The 24038-nt window shown below is 35.1% G+C and overlaps 2 protein-coding genes across 2 annotated transcripts in view; one reads left to right on the top strand and one right to left on the bottom strand.

Moving 5' to 3' along the window:
- The window catches only part of CLSTN2 (calsyntenin 2), a 531406-nt gene extending 508792 nt beyond the window's left edge, over window positions 1-22614 (bottom strand). Inside the window, exon 1 of the mRNA XM_051627052.1 lies at window positions 22573-22614. Within this exon, the coding sequence (XP_051483012.1) occupies window positions 22573-22595 (23 nt within the window). The 5' untranslated portion in view covers window positions 22596-22614. The remainder of the gene's footprint in view (window positions 1-22572) is intronic.
- Window positions 2302-12287, top strand: RBP2 (retinol binding protein 2). The gene is made up of 4 exons (XM_051627062.1): window positions 2302-2426; window positions 7230-7408; window positions 10410-10511; window positions 12206-12287. Exons 1-4 carry the CDS (start codon window positions 2354-2356, stop codon window positions 12257-12259), a joined length of 408 nt encoding a protein of 135 aa, XP_051483022.1. The 5' UTR covers window positions 2302-2353; the 3' UTR covers window positions 12260-12287.
- Window positions 22615-24038: the final 1424 nt, after the last annotated feature.

The raw sequence follows: 24038 nt of genomic DNA, 5'->3' as shown, positions 1-24038 counted from the left end.
TAAATAAACAGTAAGGGATGGGCATAAACAAAGCATCATTGTGAAAAACTGTACAATTATATATGTGTGCTGTTAATTAATTATGGCCTTACATGGCAGGATGGTCTCATCTCATAACTAATTTTCTCAATGTGCCTGGCTCTGCATATCTACAACTATAAAATCAGCAATTTCTTTAGTAGTTCTTAATGGATGTCAAGTGTTGATCATCACATCATACAGTTTCAGTCACTTCTGCATCTTACCAAAATGACTGTTATATAGGAAGCAAAGCACTTCAGAACTAAAATCAGTGACCTTATAAAATCTCTCACCATGAGCTTCTAACATATGCTCTGACTTTAGAAGGTGATAACAGGCATCCAGTCTGATTCGTTCCTCATAAATCCACCACTGGCCATTTGGAGATGTAAGATAAAACACTGAGTACTTGCTTATACATCAGTCATCATCCCTTTAGTACACTGAAGGACAGAATAACTTCCAGTTGGAAAAACAGTGCGATAATGCACTCCAAGATGTACAAGGGAACTGATGTTGCTTACACAGGTGATTTTGAGCGACTGACTTGGGAATGACCACCTTTCATTTTTCTTGGTTTTATAGAATCTTTTAGTGTTTTTATAGAATATTTTCATATTCATATAAAATGTATAAATAATAGTAATGTATTTATAAAAGTTGATGAAATTTCGAGGCTACGAGTGGAAGTATACAAAGATATGTAAAATCAAACCTGTTCCATAAGTATTAGATAGTATCAATAGAGATCAATGTTGTAAGCACAAAGATTTTTTCAGATTTCACTTTCAATATAACATAATTCACAGCGTTTCATCTAGAAATTCCTATAGTGGAAGCAAATAGAGAAGTAGACATGTCCAGTCCAATAACTTGTGATTTAAATGAGGCATATGTTTCAAAAAGCCACACTCTGCCTATTTAAAGATTTCAAACAGTGGTTACAGATTTTTTGGGGTAAACTGCTCTATAGACAAACTATTCTACAATAAAGAATGCAGATATCTTCTTGTGTGCCTTCACATAAGAATTCACCTCACTGTAACTTTCAGTCACTGCACTTTCAGTCACTGCAATTCCTTGAGCCTTTTCTGATAGAAAACCCTGTTAACATCTCATGTAGATATAGATCAAGATACTCTTAAATTAGCTCCTTAGTATCCCACAAATGTATTTTAAGAACTCAGCTGTCAACATTTTTAGTTTTTCTTTTTTAATCCCTGTATAATTTTTCAGCATTTGTGGAATTTTACCTTAAATTTTAACAAAGTGAAAGCATATAGAAGACAGTAGTTCCTCAGTTTACTTATGAGTTCTAAACCTTAATACTTTTCTAGTAAAATTTTTAATGATTTTCCCATCAAAAGAAAAAAAAATAATTGAGAGAAGTTAAAGTTAGGAGTTTTGAACTTCTAATCATTTCAGTTACTGTATCTGTAGAGCCATCTGTAAGTTTTCTTGACTAATTAAAGCCAAATAATTTAAAACCTTAACTTCTACTAATTTGCCTAGTGTTTACTTTAAATTCCAATACAGTTATACTGCACATTCAGGCTCTCCATTCAGACACATTCTGAATGTGCTTATTTGCACAACAAATTGGTGCTTTCCCTCACAACAATGTAATACTGCTGGATGAAAAATATTTTCCTAACAGAAACAGCTATGTTTCAGAGTAATTAAAAAATCATTTTTAGGGTAGGATTCTTACTAATTATGATTTATTTTTATTTATCTTACATTTGCTAAACTTGCTGTTAAAACAAAACTATGGAAGTGCAGTTGGTATAAGTGCAGCTACTGGTATTTCGAAAATCAAAGGAGATCAAAAATATTTTCCACAGAAATATTCCCTTTTCTGCCATGCCTTGCATTTGTTCTGCATTCAAGCCTTCCATTAATTTGAAATGAGAGTTCTGGGTATGTCAGCTCTGTAGGACTGGTTCTTCATAAGGAAATATGACACAGAGAAAGGAACTGAAAAAGAGAATTCACCTTGGAAACTTTAACTGGGTTGTACAGTTTGCTACTGTGTTCAATGTATTTCAGAGTTATTCTATAATAGCTAGTAGTTCTGTACAAAGGTCACTCTAAAATCATATCCTGTATTACTACATATTTCAGTGTTCCTTGTCTGCCAGCTGTTCAAATGAACTTTGTTAATGAAGGCGAAGTTTCCTAGGGTTATCACTCTGACCCTTAAACCGTATTATCTAGAAAACCATAAACCTTATAAAAAAAAGATATTAAAAGGTTTATAAGATGTTCTCATAGCAGAGCCTGTTTCCAGCCTCACCTTTTGATCTGAAGTTGGTGTTAAACTCCTGCCGCCATGCCTGCTGATTACAATGGAACATGGGAAATGGAAACCAATGAAAACTTTGAAGGCTACATGGTTGCTTTAGGTAAATGAAAAAATATTAACTTTATAGAGATAAAGAGAAAAAATTTCATTTATAAGTAAAATTATTCTAAAAAGTAACGAGACTGTTTCTGTAATGTGCATTGTGGTATGGGGTTACTACGGATCACATTAAAAATCAAGGAGCTGTACTTATAATTACTATAATCCAAGTATATAAGCAAGAGGAGAGTTGTAGCCAAAGATAGTAGTCTTTATTTAGATAAATGAAAATACATTGGGGGGGGGGGAGAAACCCAACAAAACAGACCTTCAGATACAGAAGTTTTTTTTATTCCTGGAATATACTTACTGTAACAGCCAAGCCACAACCTAGTTAGCTCTGTTAAAGAGGGATAGGATATTCTATATCACTAAAGCAACAATAGTGTTTAGTACCTAATTAGTGCTTTCAAATAGAAATTATATATACCAGTTGCATAGTAAAGGCAATAAAAACCATTAAAAGTATTTAAAGATAAATGGGCAGATATTCTGACAATTTTTGTGGGAGTCATCCCTATGTCCTTATGTTCTGATTTCAGTCACAGGGGTTCTTAAATATATGTTTACATGATTAACTAAACTTCATTTCATCTGACTATGACCATCACTGATGACAACAATAGATGTGTACGTGCAATAAGAGATGTTCTGCTCTTTAGGCAACTTTCATTTACTATTTTGTTAGCCTCTTTATCATGCAAGCCTGATAGCTACAGTTTGTATTTCCATTGTATAGGATATTAAGCATACTCTTCAGAGATGTTAAAATACTAAAACACTGTTAAGTGAATGCAAACAATATTCTTGTCAGTTCATATCAAGATCAAGTTTATGTTCTTTGCAGCATTATCTTTCCGTGTGCTGACAGATTCAATTTTTGTAATGACTGGAGATAATTTTATGAGAGAAATGTCTTCTTTTGCTGCACCTATTATTTTCAATATAAATTGCTTTTCAAGCATTTTTGTTCTTGTAAAGACAAGAAGATTTTGCTCCAGGTCATTATGATTAGCAAGTACTGTGCAGGAAATCCTTCCTCTACTTAGGTTAGCAAAGATGTAGATGTTTAATTTGCTAAAAAGAAGAAATAATAGAAGACATTAGCATTTCTCAATATTTTTTTTCAGTAAGCTCTGGATTAGTGTTGAAAGAAGAGTTATCACCTTTCCACCATTGTAGTGATATAGCTGCATTCCAAAAAACAACAAAAAATACGGGAGTTAAATTTATGCATGCAGGAGAATTGTAATCTTTAGCATTGGGAATCTCCTCCCAGCTCTGTGACATCACAGACAAAGGGCAAAACGGACACTTGTTTCCTTCCACACATGATGTCTATAAAACTTAAACAAGAAAACCAGTCATTAGAGTTGGCTAATTTTACCTAGATCGGAGGAGTCTGGCTGGCTCTGAATCGTAAATTAACATGTGGCAAAAATCAAACCTGTATTTTATTTTTATGCTTACAATTGATAGCACTCAGGGGCCCAACTGCGTCTACAGACTCCTCATTCCCAGATGCCTCATTGTTTTCTGTCTGGTGGCCATTAATTTCTATCTTCTGTTCAGCATTTGCTCTTATTTCTCTGCTTCTCTACAGCAGCTGACATCACTGTAAGAAAGATGCTAATGAAAAGGAGCTTTTTCAGGTCAAATACCTTGCACTTTTCATCAGAAGTCAAGTAAGACTTGAGGATTCTTGTGCATTGTTCATAAGGTGTTGAGTTAAGTTAATGCAGATCTAAATAACTTGTTTGCTCAGATTCCAAAACATTTACTTGTAAAGATGTAGATTATAAAAACAATTCAGTGCTTCAAAATCAATGAGTACACTATATAGCCACCTTCCACGGGCAAAGGAAATGTATTTGTGTGCATATTTCCTTTCCAAAAGGATTTGTAATTATAGTGATATTTTAATTTGGTTGTAGTGGCCTTCTCATTGTTGTTCCTTTCTTCCCTTCCAGGAAGGGTATCATCAGATGAGATTCCTTTATCGATTATTTCAGTCAAATTATAACATTTAACTTGTATTTGTCTTAAAATTCAGGAAAAAATTCAGGGAAAGGGATACCAGCTGCTAATAACATCCATTTCTTTGAATTTGAATTTACCCACTGTGGAATTTAAACTGTGATGTTAACTCAAATTCCATAAGAATTTAGCATCTAACTGTCATAATACAAGTATTAATTATAACAGCTTTCAACTAAGCTCTAATTATTATCATCCTTATTATCTGATCCTTTTAGAATAAGTAATCCATTTTTCAATTTTGTAATGCTTTTTGTACTAAAAATGCTAGCATGAGCTGGTCTACATTGCATTTCAGTCAGTGGGTAAATTATGACACTGTTATTATTGAATCGTTTGGATTTTTTATCCCTTTCTGATCATACATTTCCCAGTGGAAACTGGGAGAAAAATGGATGTCTTCAGCCTACAGTGGGGTCTGGACTACAGGCATCCAAGACTGTCAAACCTACTTAAAAAAGATAGTAACAGTTCATGAGAATAAATGGCTCACTCAAAAGCCTGAAACAAAGCAAAAGGAAAACTGTGTTAGAATAAGGAATGTAATATAGATATATTATTTTCCTGGAAAATACTTCCATTCATTGTCTATCCTGGGCAGACAGTAAAGGAGAGGTACTCACTGAACTTTCTGATAAAATTTTCAAACTACTTTCCCACTAAGAATGCCAAAAGTGGGTTGGGATGAAGGAGCTATTTGCACCTTTTGTCTGGACCTGCCCCTTCATAAGTACAGCCTGATTTTTTGTGTATACATCCATATATATATATATACACACAGTATAAGTTATACTAATCAAAAACTGACAATTAGTTAGGAAAAAACAAAACAAAACAAAACAAACAAACAAAAATCCACACCAAAACAATGCAAATATGCCTATGGCTGTAGGTGATTCTCAGAATGGAAAGAAATTACACGGAAAGGGTGAAAAGATCTCCTGCTGCTCTGTTTCTCACAATTTTACATGTGGCTGATATTTTACGTATTAAAGTGTTCAGGTTCAAAGCACACTGAGGTTTTGTTTTTTTTAAAATTCATCCATCCTTTTAATTAATGCATACACATTTCTAAACTTTAATTAAAGTATAGTTTTGCCCTTTAAGCCAGAAACTTTGATTTTATCATAAACATGTTACAAAGTATTTTAATCTACTATAATTGAACAATATATCATTTTTATTGCTTGTATTGTTCAAAATGCAGTTATGAAAATGATACTTTAATAAAACCTCCCCTGGTTTTTCTGCAGGAGCTACAAGACTAATGTATTAGTCAGAAATAGCATTTATTTAAAAGTCTAGACATTTTTTTTCCTCAGAGAGAACTAAATTTTATGTTACCTGGCTATAAATCAGACCCAGAGATACCTTTAATCTACCACACCAGATAAAATATACCCGAGAAGTCTTGAATATAAATACTGAACAAGAACATAATTCCCCATGTTAAAAAGTCACAATTTTTTTCAAGCCAATCCTCCTACTCAGCTCGATTAGTAATTCACAAGTAGTATAATGAATCTACCAAAAGAAAAAGGGCTCCATTAGTAGGTGGCATTGCTGAGCTGACAATGATTAGCTCACATGCGAAACCACTAAAGGATGGCTAACAAACCCAGACGGTTTTTCAATCTCTTGCAGAAGCATGTGAGCTTATTTCATTTGCATATAGCACCGTAATAAGATTCACTGCCAGCTGGTCAGAAATATTTATTGCAGATGGTAATGCAGCTGGCATTAGGTGGATTGTCTGGGGCAAACTGTCATCATGGTAATATATATATTCTCCTTTTGGTAACTTTCAATGCATTCAGTTGCAAGCAGTTGTTTACATTATAATGTTATTCTTCATCATGAAGAAAATAAGGATGTTAAGGACATCAGTGCTGCATAAAATGCTGAAAGAATATTAAACAGGAACTGTCAAATGCTGTCATTTGATACTTTTTGACTTTTGACTTTGGATTTGTCTCCCTTTACCATGTAAGCTGCAATATGTTTCTGTGACTGATGTCTAACAGCAGTGGATGTCAGGCTTTTATTTGATTGTTTCTTTTTTATTCACTAGGATATATTTCATTCTTTTTAAATGAATTAATTAACCTCTTGTATACTCCCACAGACTATGAGTTCATCCAAAAGTAACATGCCAAAATCCCCTTGATTACCTAGTCATTCTAACATGCCTATTTTCTGAAAAGGAATATTATTCTGAGATCCTTCTTTAGGGCCTGGCCAAAATTTGTAACCCTGCAGGACAAACACCAATACCCTTCTAGCCCAAGAGCTGCACGATTTACACTGCATGCTTGGGAAGAAAATGGTGATAATAGCACTCCTGGCATCTCACAGCCTAATGTGTGGGCCAGAAAGGCCATGTCAGTCACAGCATCCCTTGTTTCTTCACATCTGCCCAAAAAAAATGGAGGTTCAGGTGGTTTAACATGTCACCATCAACTACTGGTTGTCTGTTGTAGTTCTGCTGAAGACATTCCCACAGATTTCCTATGAATCCACATTTATAACCAGTAGAAAATCCTCCAATTGAAAGTCTAATTGTAAACACAAAACTATTTTTGTTTGAAATTATCTCTTTATCTGCAAAATTTTGTAGGTAAAAGTATCATTTGTGGAACTACGTTCCACATAAAATGTGGGCTTTTTTTCATTTTCTGTAAATGTAAGTGCTATGGGGCTTGGGGGTTCTTTTTGTAACAAATATTTGAGTTTTCACTGTGATACTCTCTTTTCTGTTTTTTGGCAGGTATTGATTTTGCAACTCGTAAGATTGCAAAACACTTAAAACAAACAAAGGAAATTACTCAAAATGGAGATAACTTTAAAACAAAAACACTCAGCACTTTCAGAAACTATGATCTGGATTTCACTGTAGGAGTGGAGTTTGAAGAACATACCAAAGGACTGGATAACCGAGTAGTAAAGGTAAAAATCTGGTACCTGATAACTGCTTACACTACAGCTGGCACCAGGAGTGAGCAGTTCCAAAAGTCAGCTGAAAAAAAATCCCATACTTTACAGACATCATAGGATTCTTAAAAAGCAGAAAGAATTCACATCCTGAGACAGTTTTCTTCCTTGCTACAAACATTTATTATAAATGCAAATCAGGATCATTACTCAGATACGTGAGGATAACCATTAATTACAAAATTTGCTTATAGGAGATTTTTACAGCTTTTCTATGATACACCTTTAGGTATTTAGAAAGAAGCAAAACTGTAATTTTACTTATGTATCTTCCTTGATGAAACTAAAATAATCTCTTTGAATTCAGGATGTTTTCTGGGTCAATATAAATTTTCAGTTCTGAATGGTTAGATTCACACTGTATTTTTAATCTGAGCCTGCTCAGCCTCAGTTGGACAGTTTAACAGTCAGACATTTTTAAAAATAAACCTACACTCAGCTACTAACCTTAAGGGAGCTTTGGGAAGGGACAAGAAAAACATGTAAGTCAAAGCTGCCACCTATAGTGTTGTCAGGCCCACTGGCAATAGTAGCCAGGCAAGGAGACCCACAAGTCCATGCTTGAATATCTCTTAGCTTATAGGAGTAACCTAAACTCAGAATTCCCCTAGGAAACTGTGAGAAGATGTTCAGACACTTTTCAGTGCTATGTATGGACAAGTAACATTTGGATAAAGGACAACATCGTGTGGTAGCCCTTGCCCTACCTCCTACAACAGAATCTGTTCCTAAGAGACATTCAAACGAGACTGGTTCAGGGCAAAGAACACATACGAGCACTAATCAAATTAACTTACTGAATTCAGCTTCCTATTTCTGTATTGATACTGCCTCTGTTTTACTTTCTTCTCACACCTAAAACCTTATTCAAGATTTTCAAAGGTAGAAAGGCGAATTTGTCTTCAATTTCCACTGTCTCCTTCAGAGTCTTACTAGTCTTGCATCACCTACCAGCCTTTGTCACCATTCATTAAATTCACCCATATCAACACTTCTGCCAGTTACCACAGCTTTATTCTTCCACTCAGCTCTTAGATCTATTGCTCTTCTCCAAACATATGCTGTCTTTCCATCAGTATCTTCTCAACAAACAAGATTTCAGAACTTATTGCTGAAGTATGAGAATCTGAGATCAAAGCTCACTGCCAACAAGACCTGTTTTATTTTGGCATTTGCCACAGGAAATTGGCAGCATGGACATGTTTACATTTGAACTGACATCATCCTTCACTGGAGTGGCACAAATTGAACAGGACACCTTGTTTATTCACTATGGATCACTCTTCACTCTCAAACTAACTTTGTGCAGTGTAATTCCTATGACTTCTTCCAAATTATTTCTCATTCACAGCACTGCCAGCCACTGAATAATAAGACTGAATTCCTAAATTGTCTTCCTATTAATTTCTTCAGTGAGTACTGGGTGGGGTATATTCCTGGGACAGAATTTGTGCTTTAATACCTTGCTTCCACATCTCTTTAGATCAGATTACTAAGGATCTATGGACTGAACAGTTGCGTCACTCCTTCAATCCATAGACTAATGTTCCTCTAGGACTCTTCACAACTAATAAAACCATTGTCTTTTTGTGCAAAATCATTTCACTTGCAGACTCTACTCTTCACTATCAATTATTTGCAAGGAAGGAAACACATCTTGTACATTTATAACCCTAACTGATTTCATAATTTTTGTGTAATATTCTTTTCTAAACAAAATTCACTTTTTATTTCTAACAAGAGGAGAAGGAAAAAAGGAAGCATGTCATGCCATTATTCTCTGAACTGCTCTGAAATAATTTTCTGGTCATTTTATTAGCAAAACAATGCCTCAAACACATTGAAGTTAGATGAAGGTAATAAAACTGCTAGGCAACATCTAAATGTAAAGAGGGCATGGATAATTTAAAGAGCATGTAGCTTAAAAATTCCGTAAATAAGACAGAAGTTAACTGAAAAGGAGTGAGTTTTGTCTCGTTATTAATAGAAAGCTCCCTCATAAGAGAAATAAATCATCCAGTACTGAACGAGAAAATGAAATTAAGTTCCCAATACTCTTGGAGCTTTTTAATAACTAAACTTCTACTGACTGTAACTGGTCTCTGATGAGGATTTGCCTATGATACATGGTTAAATGTGTCCCTAAAGTACAATGGTTCAAACCTAGAACAATACAAACAAAGTTGCTTTGAATGTGTTCCAGTGTATCCAAGTAGAGAATTTAGTCTGCAAAGAGAAGTTTTCCTTATGTACAGTCATCCTGCTCCTGGACAAGAATCAGCATATCCAATACCCTTTTTATTAGTGCTAGACACTGAATCACACCAAATCATGAAATGGTTGAGAATGGAAGAGACCTCTTGAGATCACCCAGTCCAACCCCTCTGCTCAAACAGGGTTAGCTAGAGCATGTTGTCCAGATTATGATCATATCTCTTTAAAGGTCTTTTGTCAGAGTGCATTAAATATAAATAAACTTATTGTATGAAATTATATTAATATATGTTTCCTCTTCCTTTTTTATCCAGAGCTAGAAAAGGTATTAACACAGTACTCGTTGGTATAAGGCCCCAGGTCTTCACTCATGAAACCTTGTAATCTTTTAGTTAATGGTTTTAAACAGCAAGAAAAGAAAAATACAGTTTGCATACATTGAGCAAATATCTGTCAGTTCACTCAGCAATTCACTAGTTAGTATGAACATTTTGTACTCATGTATGTGAAGAAATACATGGAAATGTCATCAAAGCGCTGCAAAAGCTTCACATTAAAACACTGTTGTCATCTTGAATGTATTTGGGTTTTGGTTGAACAGCTGATTTGGGGTGGTTTTAGGAGGATGATGTGGAATGGTAGTAAGAGACTCTATCTGTGTCTTCTAGTGGTTGGATTGAGTTTCTTTTAATGTATTCATAAATTTCTTGTTAACATATCTGAGTTAATCTGATTCATGCAGACACTAGTGACCTGGGATGGTGACAAACTGGTATGTGTTCAGAAAGGTGAAAAGAACAACAGGGGCTGGAAACACTGGATTGAAGGAGACCTGCTGCATCTGGTAAGGGCTGCTATACGGATATACAGTGTATAACTGAGACTGCAACAAGGCACAGTTTTTTCCATTTTAAAGGGTTTGTTACTTGTTCTAGTTAGAATGGTCTTTACTTGTTCTAGTTAGAATGGTCTTTATTTAGACAGCTCTGATCTCTGAACTCTAAGGAAATGAACCCTCTGCTACAACTCAGGAATACTAATTTTCTTTCCACCTGCTCCCAACTAAGTCATAACCCAGCAGTGTTTTTTTTGCTCCAATCCACTGCCCTCCATCTATTAACCCTTCTTTTTCCATTGTTCCTCTAACATCATATCATTCTTAATTAATCACTACTAAGAAAGAGAAAGAAAGAAAGAAAGAAAGAAAGAAAGAAAGAAAGAAAGAAAGAAAGAAAGAAAGAAAGAAAGAAAGAAAGAAAGAAAGAAAGAAAGAAAGAAAGAAAGAAAGAAAGAAAGAAAGAAAGAAAGAAAGAAAGAAAGAAAGAAAGAAAGAAAGAAAGAAAGAAAGAAAGAAAGAAAGAAAGAAAGAAAGAAAGAAAGAAAGAAAGAAAGAAAGAAAGAAAGAAAGAAAGAAAGAAAGAAAGAAAGAAAGAAAGAAAGAAAGAAAGAAAACCAAATGAACCAAACAAAAAAACCCAACACCAGTATGGGACAGATTGCAAGTAAAATATTATTATTTTTTCTAAAAGAAGCACTATGAAATTGTAGCATACTATGCTGTTATACAGATCAGAAACCTCTGGATATTCAAGAGGCTCCTGCAAACAACCCACACTGCAATTATTTTGCGCTACTGCTATAAAAAAAGTCAAAACATTCATTCATCTGAGTTAGTAAGATAGAGCCTAAAGATAAATTTGTTGAGAGAGGCCAGAGGAGCCTGTGCAGGAAAGAAGAAGTCAGGGAAGTCCAAAAAGATTTCAAAATCAATAAATACATAATGATAATTATTCCAGAATTTCTTGGGAGAGCAATCCAGAAATGGGCAGGATAATGTTGGATGGTGCAATAGATGGTGCAGAAGGATTATGGAGGAGAGTTCATTGTTCTGTCTCATGATTTGCATCCAGATATCTCCTCCTTCACAAGTTTACCCTACTGATAGTTGGTACCACCAACCACAGTGCCTCAAGTTTCTATGCTTGAAAGGTCAAAGCAATGACTAAGGAATACTTTCTGCCACCTAACTAAAAGCCAGCTGCCCAATACACTTTTTTTCACTCTACTTTAACACATATTCAAAAATTGACCCAACAAATGTTCTGCTTGCTGGCACCCTGAAAAATGGCTGGAGCATTTCTAAAGAAAATGTTTTCAACTTCTTGCAACATCCTCCTTTTTTATCTACTTCCTTGTTTCATTGCTATTCCTGAATTATGAGGTAATATGCAAATTATAAACAATTACAGCATATTTTTTTAATAACACAGCATGAAAAAGCCTTGCATTAAAGAGCAATTTTTATGTGTTTTTCAAGTTTATTTTTGTTAGAGCTCAAGTCAAGCTTCAAAATCTCATGACTGCGGCATGTGATGCATGCATGCTGATTGGTTACACATAGTAGTACACTGTTCTTTCTGTTCTCTTTTTATAAGCATATATTTTTAATGCAGTGGTAGTAATTTCTGGTGGGATCTGCTGTGTATGCTAAATACAACTTGTATCACTATATACTTACTATTTGTTTTAATACTGTAGGAACTGACATGTGAAGACCAGCTGTGCCATCAGATATTTAGAAAGAAAAAGTAAGACTGACCAGAAAGCCACCCAGATCTTCATCACACTATTATGCTGTTATGTTTTGCCTAAAAAGAAGAACAAAGTCAGATCTGCAGTTCTTCAACACTGTGAATGTATTTGGTGCCTGTTTATAGAAACAAATGCCTTCTATAGAAATAACATCAAAGAGTTACAAACATAAATTCCTTTGCCTTTCAGTCTGGAGTTAAATAAAAGTTGTTGTCTTTCAAATAAAGCTTTGTAATAATTTCCAGAGGAATCTCCTTTAGACAAGAAGGCTGAAAAATAGCAGTCACAATTATCTCAGGGACAGTATACCTCTCCACAGTGCTGCAATATCATAATACTTTTGGATGACTGAGTAAAACTGGACGTTCATTGACCTGTTTCTATTTAATTTAGTCCTGGGTCATTAAGTCCACAGTTTCAGGCAACAGAATGGCTCACTGAACATGATACATTCCCTTTCACGTCTAGGTCATTCCTTTGAATTTGGCCCAGGTCTATAGCTGCTAGTAGCTATCACGTGATAAATGTCTCATGGCCAATGTGAAATGCTGTAGCTCCTTAATATGGTCCTAACGTGGATCACTGACAATGCTGATAGCCTCCAGTTAGAACTGGCATCCTACTGACAATCACAGGGGAAAAGTCTGCTGCTTGAAGCAAACTCTACATTCAAGAGTTGCTCCATGATGTGAAAACTAAGGCACACTTAATGGCTATAAGAGGAAAACTGCAGAGTATACACTGACTGCATGTACCCTGTGCATAAAGAGTACTCAGCATGCTCCAATCTTCACCTTGTACCTACCTTTCAGAGACTTTAAAGAGAAAAATAACTTCCATACAACTCTTCTTGGTTTTAGTTAGGGTTTTTTAAAAGAATTAATGTTCTTTGCTAAAGGCAAGTTTAAGTTACCCGTGGATGGTAAGCACTGCTTCAGTAGATGGAAACTGAAATTATTCAACAAAACATGTGAACACATTCCAGAGAACTGAAGAATTCATATGCCTCATCTGTTTTTTCCCAAGTATATGAATTATTCTAATGAAACATATTCTATTTCACACAACCTTGCCTTGCAGATATATAAACTTTCACATAAACTTTGTCACCATTTCAATTCCCTCTTGTGCATAAGTCTCAATTTTCTGTTTAGTATGTGAGGAGTGGAAATCCACTTAACAGATCAGTGACAGGGAGTCAGAGCAACAATGTGGAAAAAAAACTTTGCAGAAAGGGAGGAACACATGCTTTCTCCCCGTCTCCAGCTGCTGCTTAGCCTACTCACTGTCAATATCTCAGGATAGGACAGGGTCGAGACAAGGTCACAGCTGAAAAAAAGATTACATCTGCAAAAATCCAAGTCTAATTAATATGTCACTAATGCTGACATGGCCATGGGCATATAAGCCCATGTGTAGGGATACCTATATGAATTAGACTTTGCTTCTCCTGATAAAAGTTGACCTGGTATCAAAATTACTACTTCCTTTAACTGAGCAATGCTCTAATGTTAGTTCACATAGAAGAAACTACATTTTAGGTTGGTAAAATCCTTATTGTTTCTTATTCAGCCCTGACCTAGGCTGTCCAGCAGAAACATATTTAATTCCTATTTCTAAGTCTCTGTTAGTTGCTAGGCTAAGAAGTACCACAGTTCATTAAGCTTTCAAAATGTTATCAGAGCAAAATAATCACTAGGAAACAAAATGTGCATGTTTTTATTAGTGACATTTCTCATACTGGCTTCTTGCCAGGAGTAAACCTGCACAATGCAGGGTTTCATAACTTCACACAAAATCATAAAACAAAGGAAAATCTTTCATACATCATGAAGAACTATGATTAATTCACAAAGGATGAGTTTGAAGGTGGAAATCAAGCATTCTTCAATTGATTTCTTATTATATTTACTAGTTTCATCTAATGAATATTGTTGGGAAGTAAATGAAGTAGGATATGATCCTATTTTTCGGCCAATTTTGGAAATGAAAATTCCATACTTTAGGGAGTGAAAAAATGTGCAAAGTTTTTTACCCTCCATAACAATATATACATCCTCCACATATTTATATGCAAGAACTTGCAGCATCCTTTACAACTGTATGCACAGCACTGGAGACAGAGGAGATATGCATTATGTTGCACTATAATTACTTCCAAAGGTATACTTGCTTGTATCATATTTGTGATGTTAGGTTGGTCTCTAAGCTGTACAAAGTCCCTTATCTCCTTGTGAGCAGATTAAATACTTGCACTGGAGGAATGGACCTTGCTGGTACATCAGAGCATATTCATTCACATTTTTTCAGCCCTCTGGCATGCAGTGCTGTCTCAGCTGTTTTGAAGGATTATCATTTGCATTGATTCTTTTCCTCTAAGAGAATATTACTCAAATACAGCTAACAGGAAGGGAATTTACCAGCAAGTTCTAATCCAGAGAACAGAGAAACCTGTACTATAACAAAAGTGCTTCCTAGTGAGTACACTACTGGGCAAAGAGTCAGTAACATTACCTGTCACTGGACTTTCAAATGACAATGATAAAGATGTGTGTGGAAGAAATATTTATGGTGGGATTTCCAAAAGTCATCTGCATTGAGCCAATTTTTCTTCCTAAAAATCAACTAGTGTTTCCGTATCAATTGTTAAAAGAAGAAAGCAACACTGCAGGCAAATGCTGTAGAATATTGTAAATGCTCCTACCAATGATGTTCTGTGGCTAGTTCCTGAGATGTTATCTTTCTTTTAAGCTCTAAAGGGTCACCTAGGTACTATGTGCACAGAACGGCTTTCAAATTTGCCATGAATATCCTATGTGCTCTGCTGATTTGCTGCTTGTGAAAGATGTCTGCTCCACTACCATTTGCCAAAAAACTCTGAGGTTTCTAAATAAGCATTAACTTCAAGATCTGATGAAGACAAATAAAATTTCAGGAAAGAAAAAAATAATCATTTTGTTATATTTATTTGTATTATTTTTAAGCAAAGACAACATATTTTACCTTAGTGGGGAGCAATTAATAGAAAGGATTTTTTCAGAAGGTTTTATTCCTACTAGAATATATTATTTTGAGGTTTATTTTGTGATTGATTTGAAGGGCAGAGGTTGCAGATATTTTAATTTCAGCTTGCTGATTACACTTGTTAGGCAGATGGTAAAGATTAGATGAAATCATTTTGTGAAAATCAGATTTAAAATAAAACCTACCAGACAAGATTTTCAATAGCTACAAAAATGTTGCCAGTTATTCTCTAAATACCACACTGGCTTTAATTATATCTCGCACTGCAGTGCTCCAGTCATCATTAAACAGAAATGGGAATGCAATAGATGAAAGTACATATTCCAGAGCTCTTAGAGGTGGAGGAATCCATGGAAAGATTAGGAGCTTTGCCTTATGAGATAGCAAACAAACTCTGCTTGGCATAAGAACACAAACATGAAAGGCTGCTAGTAAAGGAATGAGGGCACACTGTTATCTATACCCAAAGACAGGAAAAGAAAGACAAGGCAAAAAAATAGCAGATTTAAACTGTTTCATGGAAACTTCAGCTGATATCAGGCAACAGCTCTGCACTCAAAAGATAATGAAGGACTGGAGGAGGCTGGCAGATGAGCCTGTGAAGTTTCTATGGTCCAACCATAGTATCCACTTTCTTCTATCAGCAAATCAAGCCAAGCCTTTCATTATACCTGTAGTGACAGTTGATAAGAAAACTGTCAGGAAGATCTCAAAGGTATATTCTTATTGTTTGTATGAAAAAAAGAATGGCTGAGTACCAGGAGTAAGAGAAAGGCTACAGCATGCTCATGTTTACCAAGACCCAGAAAAAAGTTTAAGAACCACTGGAAATTCTCTTTACCTGTTCTCACATTACCATACTTTGGAATTCTGCTGGTTTTATTTTGGGTAACAGCCTGTCATAAAAAGACTTTTTGAAAATCTGATAAACCCTTTACAGAGTCTTTTCCTGTAAAATTAGTTATAACCTCAGAATTAAATGATGATATGACAGTTAAACAGGATATGTCCCTGTGAAAGCTGCAAAGGGTTTCCCTTTGAACTGGTTTTAATATTGCCCTTTGCTGCCTTGCATCATTACATACACCCAAAGTCAAGCATTTTCCTAATTTCTTAATAAACTGCTTTTTTCTGTCACCTCTTTTTCATTCACTTGTGAGTTTATACATATGCACCTTTACACAAACTCATGTATTTGGATTCAGTGGGAGAGGGTTCAGTAGCCTCATTTGGTATAAAACTGAGGCGTAGGTGTCCACCATATTTGTTTGACCATATCCCCACAGCTTTTGAACCAACTGCCCAGCGTAGATTGGTCAACAAAATCTGACAAAGGATAAAGACTCTCTAATACATAACAATTCTACAATTTTATGTTAAAATTAATGGCCAGATAGAATACCCTCAGTAAAAGAGAAGCTGAAGGTTGAACTTATGTTTATGAAGTCCCAGAAAAATCACTAAAGATAAAAACAGGATACATGCTTGTAACCATGGAAAACCTCTGGCTGGAGTTCATATCTTGATGCCATTGAATTCAATCATGAAACAAAATTCATAGGAAACCAACCTCCAGTATTTCTGCTGCTGACAGTAGTACTTGTTTTACTGAATACCTTATAATATTTAGTATTTTGCTACTTATTCAATTCTCTGTCTTTTTCTGGATATCTCTCTCTAGCATCTGACTACTCGTTTCTTGTGTTATTGTTTGTTGGATTTTTTTGAAATTTGCTCATCTTTTCCTATATGTGTGTAGGAAAAAAAAGCTTTAATAACTGAAGAATATGTATAGGTTTTCCTGGAGGTGATCTAAAGCCAAAAATTGCTTAAATTTTCTGGTGGCCAAACTAAAGCAATGCTCTTCCAACATGCTATACAATGCAGTAGTCCTAAAACCCAACTGAATATTCTAGTGTGTCTTTTCAATCCATGGATTCACTGAGGGAAAAATACCTTACTCCAATGTCATACATTCTACCTTGATCAGAGAAAGGCTCTTGAGCCTTTGTACCAAAAGTGAAAAAGTATTTTTAAAATTCCATTGGTGTGACAAGTAAGACAACAGTCTATTCTCCAAATCTATAATTTTATCTGTTCTTTACACTTTTTTAATTAAATGTCAACTTTTGAAATAATTATAAGGGCCTCTAATTGTAGATTGGAGCTGGTTTTGCAAGTAGTTTTACTTAAGTCCAAGCACTTTTGTGGAGTAGTTTATTCTATTCAGCCAGATCAGATCCTGAGTCAGGTCATACACAGTTACTGTTATCATAGACCATAGACTCTGAAGCTGCAAAATTTAACACATTCAAAATATAAGTGTCAGGAAAATGTGTATTACTATTCCCTGTTATAGATACCTGCTTCAAAGATTCAAAAACAAAAGAATGCAATAAACTTTTTGATGTTTAGGAACCAGGTTTTTAAGTGTTTTCCTTTCCACTTAGATGTTCAAAACATGCAACTAAAAATAAAAGCATGTGACATATGGCAATTTGGTATGTTAGCTCAAAAATATTTGAGAATTTAAATTTATTTATATAGTTATATAACACATATTTTTTACTTAAATCACCAACAGCTTAATCTAAATTAGACTCTCATTTTCTAAGCATTTTTGAGAAGCCAATATGAATAAAATAGTCCAGAATAACACCTGGAAGATGAGCTTTACTGGTTAGAGCATTAAGACAGAGTTGAATAGCTCCCTTTGTGAAATAACAGCCTTGGTTCTCTAAAAACACAGATTGCTGTTTGCTACTAATGGGTGCCTTGAGTAGCATTACAGCAAATTGCTTTCCTTGATGGCATAAACTGAATACACAGAAAACACGAACACTTAGTTAAAATCTTAGCACATCAAAAGTCACTAAAGGAAAATAACTGTTTTCTGGAGGAGGGTTTTGTATGATCATAATTGAACTATTTCTGTTTTAGTGAACTTGTGCCATTTAAAACAGGAAGCAATATCTGATTTTCTGTGCTGGTTGCATAACCATTCTGCAGCAGAGCAAAATGAACTTTGTGACTAAATCACAATGGCAGGAATGAATTAATTGTTGGCCATTGGGCTGGGGAATCCATTGTGGTCCCCAAAAGAAGCCTAGACATCTCCAGCCCTTACTGAAATTTGGGCTTCCAGATACATCTGCTCAGAACAGTAGGATTATCAGACTGTTTTGGAGACACCTCTTCACAGTTGACTGTCCTCACTTAACTTGTATTGTACCTGGACTGTGAGATTCTACAGGGGCAATGCAGTGCTACAAGATGGCATTTATCAGGAGACAATCTCATACCAACTGGCTGAATTAACTTTTTGCATGGAAGGAGTTAACGCAAAGGAATTGCAGAACACATTTTAGTATAATAGATTAAACCTCTGTAATGTTCCACTGACACAGCAAAAAATGCAAGATAATGAAGATTCTGGGCCCCAAGTTCAGACTTGGGTTTACAGGTTTTCATAACCTGTTTATTCAAAAGGATAAATCTCTATTATCTGTTGATATGATTGATGTTTGTCTTCCATTTCAAAGAAGAAAGTCAACCCTCCCAAAAGTCATAAATAAAGAAAATTAAATATATTTGGTTTACTGTATATCTCAATATAAACAAGCTATAACTAACAACATTATAATGACTTTTCAGATACGTGGTTTTTTTTATAAAGTATATGACAGAACTCTGTAGCTGTCCTAGTGAAAGTAATTTAAATAAAATAAGGCTTGGAACATATTAGGAATCTTCCAATGAAGCATAGAACATGTTTTGGCACATTGGAATAGGGTTAAAAAAAGACCTAGATAACTCACCTCTCACTGCAGATTTGTTTCCTAATGAAAGTAGGCAGAGATTAAAATTATCTCATAGAATAAATCAGAATCACTCTACTGGATATAAAAGCAGTGCAACATGTTAGCTAATAATCAGAGCCTGCAAAATATTTAGAACTCATCTAGTATTTTGCCTATATTATCAATAATAGTAACAATCAAGACTTCTAAATATATACAGTCTGGATACAATTCTTTAGTCACATATATATACAGTCACACATGTATACAGAGTCACACAGAGCAGTCAGTTTCAACCTGAGCAGATCACATTCCAAAACAGTTTATCAATTCTTAGATCAATGCAAGAATATTTGGGCTGCATGTTTTAGTTGTTTTCTGGATTCCACTTGGATTAAAGGACAAAATATGGAAACACCTCAATCAATGGGTCTCAGATTGTTAGAAGATTACAACTTGGTCTTTTCTGACTACTCCATTAGGATTTGGTAACGAAAACCATTACTACTCCTATCCTTTCCTGTCAGCTGCATCTTTTTTTTTCTATACTGTCATCTTCAGCATAGAAAAATTTCCTCAAAAGTCTGGCCTACACTGCAAAGGCTTATTGCCAGAAACCTCCTTTTGTCACTAAAACTGTAAATGTGAAGTAAGCTAGGAAGGCCCCGTTTTTGACTTGTCCAAATAAAATCTACTTTCCCAAACAACAGAATTCTCTCAGCCAACATACAGTCATCAAAAATACCATTGTCAAAATAACACTGACTCCCATTGTTATTTTATATAAGCTCTCAGATTCTATTTGGAGTCAGAACCAGTCTTCTGAGTTCCATCTCTGAGAAGCTCCTTAAACAATTCCATCACTAATTCCTATTACCTCTAATCTAACCAGGTTCATCAGTTGTCATTAAATAATTCACACACACAAAAAAAAAACAAAACAAAACAAAACCAAAAAACAACCCACCAAAACAAAAAAACACCAAAATCCAGATCGCATTTTCATTAAATCTTTTTTTAAATAATTGATAATTCTCCACAACAGTGGATACCATCTCATACAGTTACAAAACCCACCTAAAGAGGCTGGATTTTGTCAGCAAAACAGCCTATGCCAAAGTATGCACAGGAGCAGAGCAATGTCCTGTTGTACCAGATCTGATGTAGTAAGGCTTCTGTAAAGGGTGGCCTAGTGCAGCCTTTTGACAAAACTTCCTACTAAGGAAATAGTTCTTGTTGGTTAGCATTATACCAGGAACTGCTCACATGCAACTGTCCACCTACAAATGTCTACACTGAAGACTGCTTAGCCAAAAATGAGGAAATTCTCCATCTCTCATTGAAAGAGAGGCTGTTGTGATTTTCCTTAGATTAATGGCAAGAAACTGCCAGGCAGAAACATGAACATTGTTTGCTGCAGAGCAGCTGCTCCATCTTCATTTGTTATTCTGTGGTAACCTGCTTGTGTATCAAGGCTACAGAGACCTGAGGTTTATTAGTCCAGAGACTAATGAAGGAGGAATAAGAACTACAACACTTTCTTTGACCTTTGGTTAAAAAGAAGATTTCAATCTCTATCTAGCCTGCTCCACATAGGAATTATTTATGGATATAAACATGTCAAGACCAGGATCAGTGATAATTTTGAACAATGTATGTGTACATATCAAGAAATGGATACAGTTATGCCAGTATCAAAACACTATACAGAAATATAGTTTATTCCCCAACACCATCCTGGTAAGGAAAAATGTGCAGTAAACAAAACACGTTTATAGAGGCATTTATCCATACATGCTGAATGTCTATTAATAGGTGGTGTAAAGGACACTACACTATCCTGACCTGCTTCTACTCCTAAGTGACAGTTGTGAAGAAAAGGGACATGAAAAAAAAAAAAAAAAAAAAAAAATTAAGGGGTTTTGACTGTGACAAATGAATTATCAGTAGCATATAAGAAGAAAACTGATGAGGAAAAAACCCTAAAAAAAGCCAAACCCCCACAAAACAAGTTGAAATTAAAAGCAGCAGTGAAAAAATTAAATAGTTTTATTTACTTCAGTAGCAGACCTTCAAAATTATAATTTAAAAGCACGTGAAAAGCATTCTTTCCCATCCGGATTTACTAAAGAAACAATTTCACGATTTCAGGTCCAGACATCCTTCAGGAAAAAACAAAAAGCAGAGCTGAACAGAATCAAGGCGTCATCTAGTGGCTAATCTTTTAAACATACAGGAAAGGAGGGCATACTGTGGTTTTATTATCGGAGTTGTCTTTCCTCTTCACAGATTCAAAATAAAAAATACTGTCATATTGTAATTTTATATCTCCATATTAAATCGAATAAGCCTTTTAATTATTAAAACAAAACAAAACAAAACAAAACAACCAAAACCAACCAAACAACAAAAAAACAGAATTGTTAAGACAATCTGTGTAGTCTAAACCACTTCACAACTTTACAAGTGCTTGTTCTCTGAAGGGATTAAATTCCACCTACATATTAGATACGTATTATTAAAATTCCTAAGTTTTAATTCGGATAGCCATATAAAAATATTACATATCCAGTTTTGATAGGAGAATTCAGTGTGATCCTATAGGATATAAAAGGGTGTGCAGATGATGGCTATAATTACTAACTGGAGGGACGAGTGCAGTTCACTATGTATTAGAGAATGGCAGCATTTTCAAAAACAGCAGCATAAGAGGAGTTGAACCAGATAAACTCAGGGTTAAAAGCCTGAACTTCTTTAGCTTGAGCTAACACTCTATATTGATCCTCACTCATCAACAGATTATATAATTCATCTTTGAGAGTGAATTTGTCCAAAAGATGTGGTTGCCACAAATCCTATGTCAGGTTGCCTTTATGTGATATATTGACAAAGGATTGGAAGAGACATTCAAAGCTAAAAGCATTAATTGCTCCAGTTTGAGTTTAAAAACTGAAACACTGGACAAGGATGGTTTGATAATTGCAGTCTTCAAACTAGATGAAGAGAGTACAAAGCACATGCTGTTACTATTGAATTACATATATAACTGTATCTCTGAAAAATTTAACAATTCAGGTTCTACTAGAAGTGGGAAAACAAAAGGAACAGAGCTTGTGTAGGTCTTGTATACATAAATACATTTTTAAATTTGTCTCTGGCAATACCTTATTTATCTGTGATTATTAGAAAAGAGCAAAGATAATATCTAATACAACTTACATCACTGCCTGCATTCTCATATACGTAGCTTGCTGCTGTGTCATTGTGAAGAGAAAGCTTCAAATACATACATTCAGTGCTACAGAAGTGCCATGCAATTCTGTGATTGGTAATTGTCTGAACTACAATGCAAACTAAGAAGCCATGTAACTGTGCAGCTAAAATGACAGACCGGTCTTAACCTTTCCTTTAAAAACCCAAAATATTACAACTTGCGAAAAAAAAAAAAAATTGTAAAAATTAAAGTAAATTTTTTTAAAAGCCCCAAACCTGTTGACAGATCCATGTTCCATTTGCCAGGCATGCCCTGAGAGAATGTTTCTGGATTACAGTCACATTTAGTGTTTTCAAAACTTCTTCTCGCACCCTGTGTAAACCGGCCTGACCTGAAAACAAAATGGAGTCGCAGGGTTTTGGTTTTATGTGCCTAGCACATCACAAGCCTGGCCTGCATTTGAGCCCATGGTGAAACAACTGCTGTCCAACTATGAAACAAAAGACTGCTCATAGCAGAACATTAGGTCATGTGGGGTGAGCACCTAAGCAACAGATCTTAGTAGCAAGAATGACAGCTACTCTTTAACCTCTATTTCCTTCACTTTGTTGAGAAAATATACAACTCAAAGTTACTTGCAGTCCCAGAAAAGTAGTTTTACATCACTACTGTTTCTTTGAAACAGACATTAATGTAGAATATTTAGATATTAATACTGTTGATTTCAAGGTGTCCCTGCTCATGCAGGGGGGTGGGAATTTGATGATCTTTAAAGTCCCTTCCAACGCAAACCATTCTGTGATTCTGTGATTTTAACTAAATAAATGTGCTTTGACAATTTAATTCTGTATTGTTACATATGCAGATGTTACACCCGGGGCTGAAACCTCATCTTTGCACCTGGAAAACCCAAAACTGCCTGATCAAGAGAAAACAAACAACTTTCTTCATTCACAAGCTACAGTCAATCATCAAAGTCTGGCCACTAAACTTTCACATTGTCTAACGGTCCATAATGTTGTTCTTAAACTTCCTTTTATTACCACTTTATATCTGGGTAAAAAATAACTCTATGTCAATCTTGCCTAACATTAACTGAAAACAAACAGAGTATTTTCAGTTTTCCAGAGGACTGGCAACAGATTATTCTGGTATTAGGTAATACTACTCAATAACCTTTTTTTGCAAGCTTACAGAAAACCCTACACTGAATAATTTCCCAAGCACGCTCCAACTCTGTGGTCAGCAGAGTTAATAATAAATAATAATAGCATTTAGAAGTGAAAATAAGTTAATATTTTTGTTCTGAAATCAGTAATATAACTATAGAAATGTTTAAGTAGCTGTTGGAATGATACCCGTCAGACAAGAAGAATTTTAAAGGTTTTCTAGTTCATGTTATCTCAAGGCCATATTGGGGGCAAAATAAACTGCTTGCTGAATCAGATCATAGAAATAATTTGACAGATGAGTTTAAAGAAGAGGAAATAAAATAGAGTAAGTTTATCTGAAGCCTCAAAACTCAATAAAAGAACATTAATACCAACACTTGGCTATAGCACAAGGCACTGCAAATCTAATTTTTAAAAAAAAAGAAATTATATGCTCTAAACTTGGAATACCTGGGAGGATAGATACTGCTGCATTCCAAACCACTTGTGTGGTTTCAAGACCTGCCCTTTGTCACCGATCTTAATGGAAGTGGAATCATGCCAAAATTGTGACTATGGCCTCCAGAAAA

The sequence above is a fragment of the Apus apus genome, chromosome 8 (genome assembly GCF_020740795.1).
Source record: "Apus apus isolate bApuApu2 chromosome 8, bApuApu2.pri.cur, whole genome shotgun sequence".
NCBI classification, from domain to species: Eukaryota; Metazoa; Chordata; class Aves; order Apodiformes; family Apodidae; genus Apus; species Apus apus.
The sequence above is the reverse complement of the archived record's forward strand: the minus strand, read 5'-3'. Positions and strand labels throughout refer to the sequence as shown.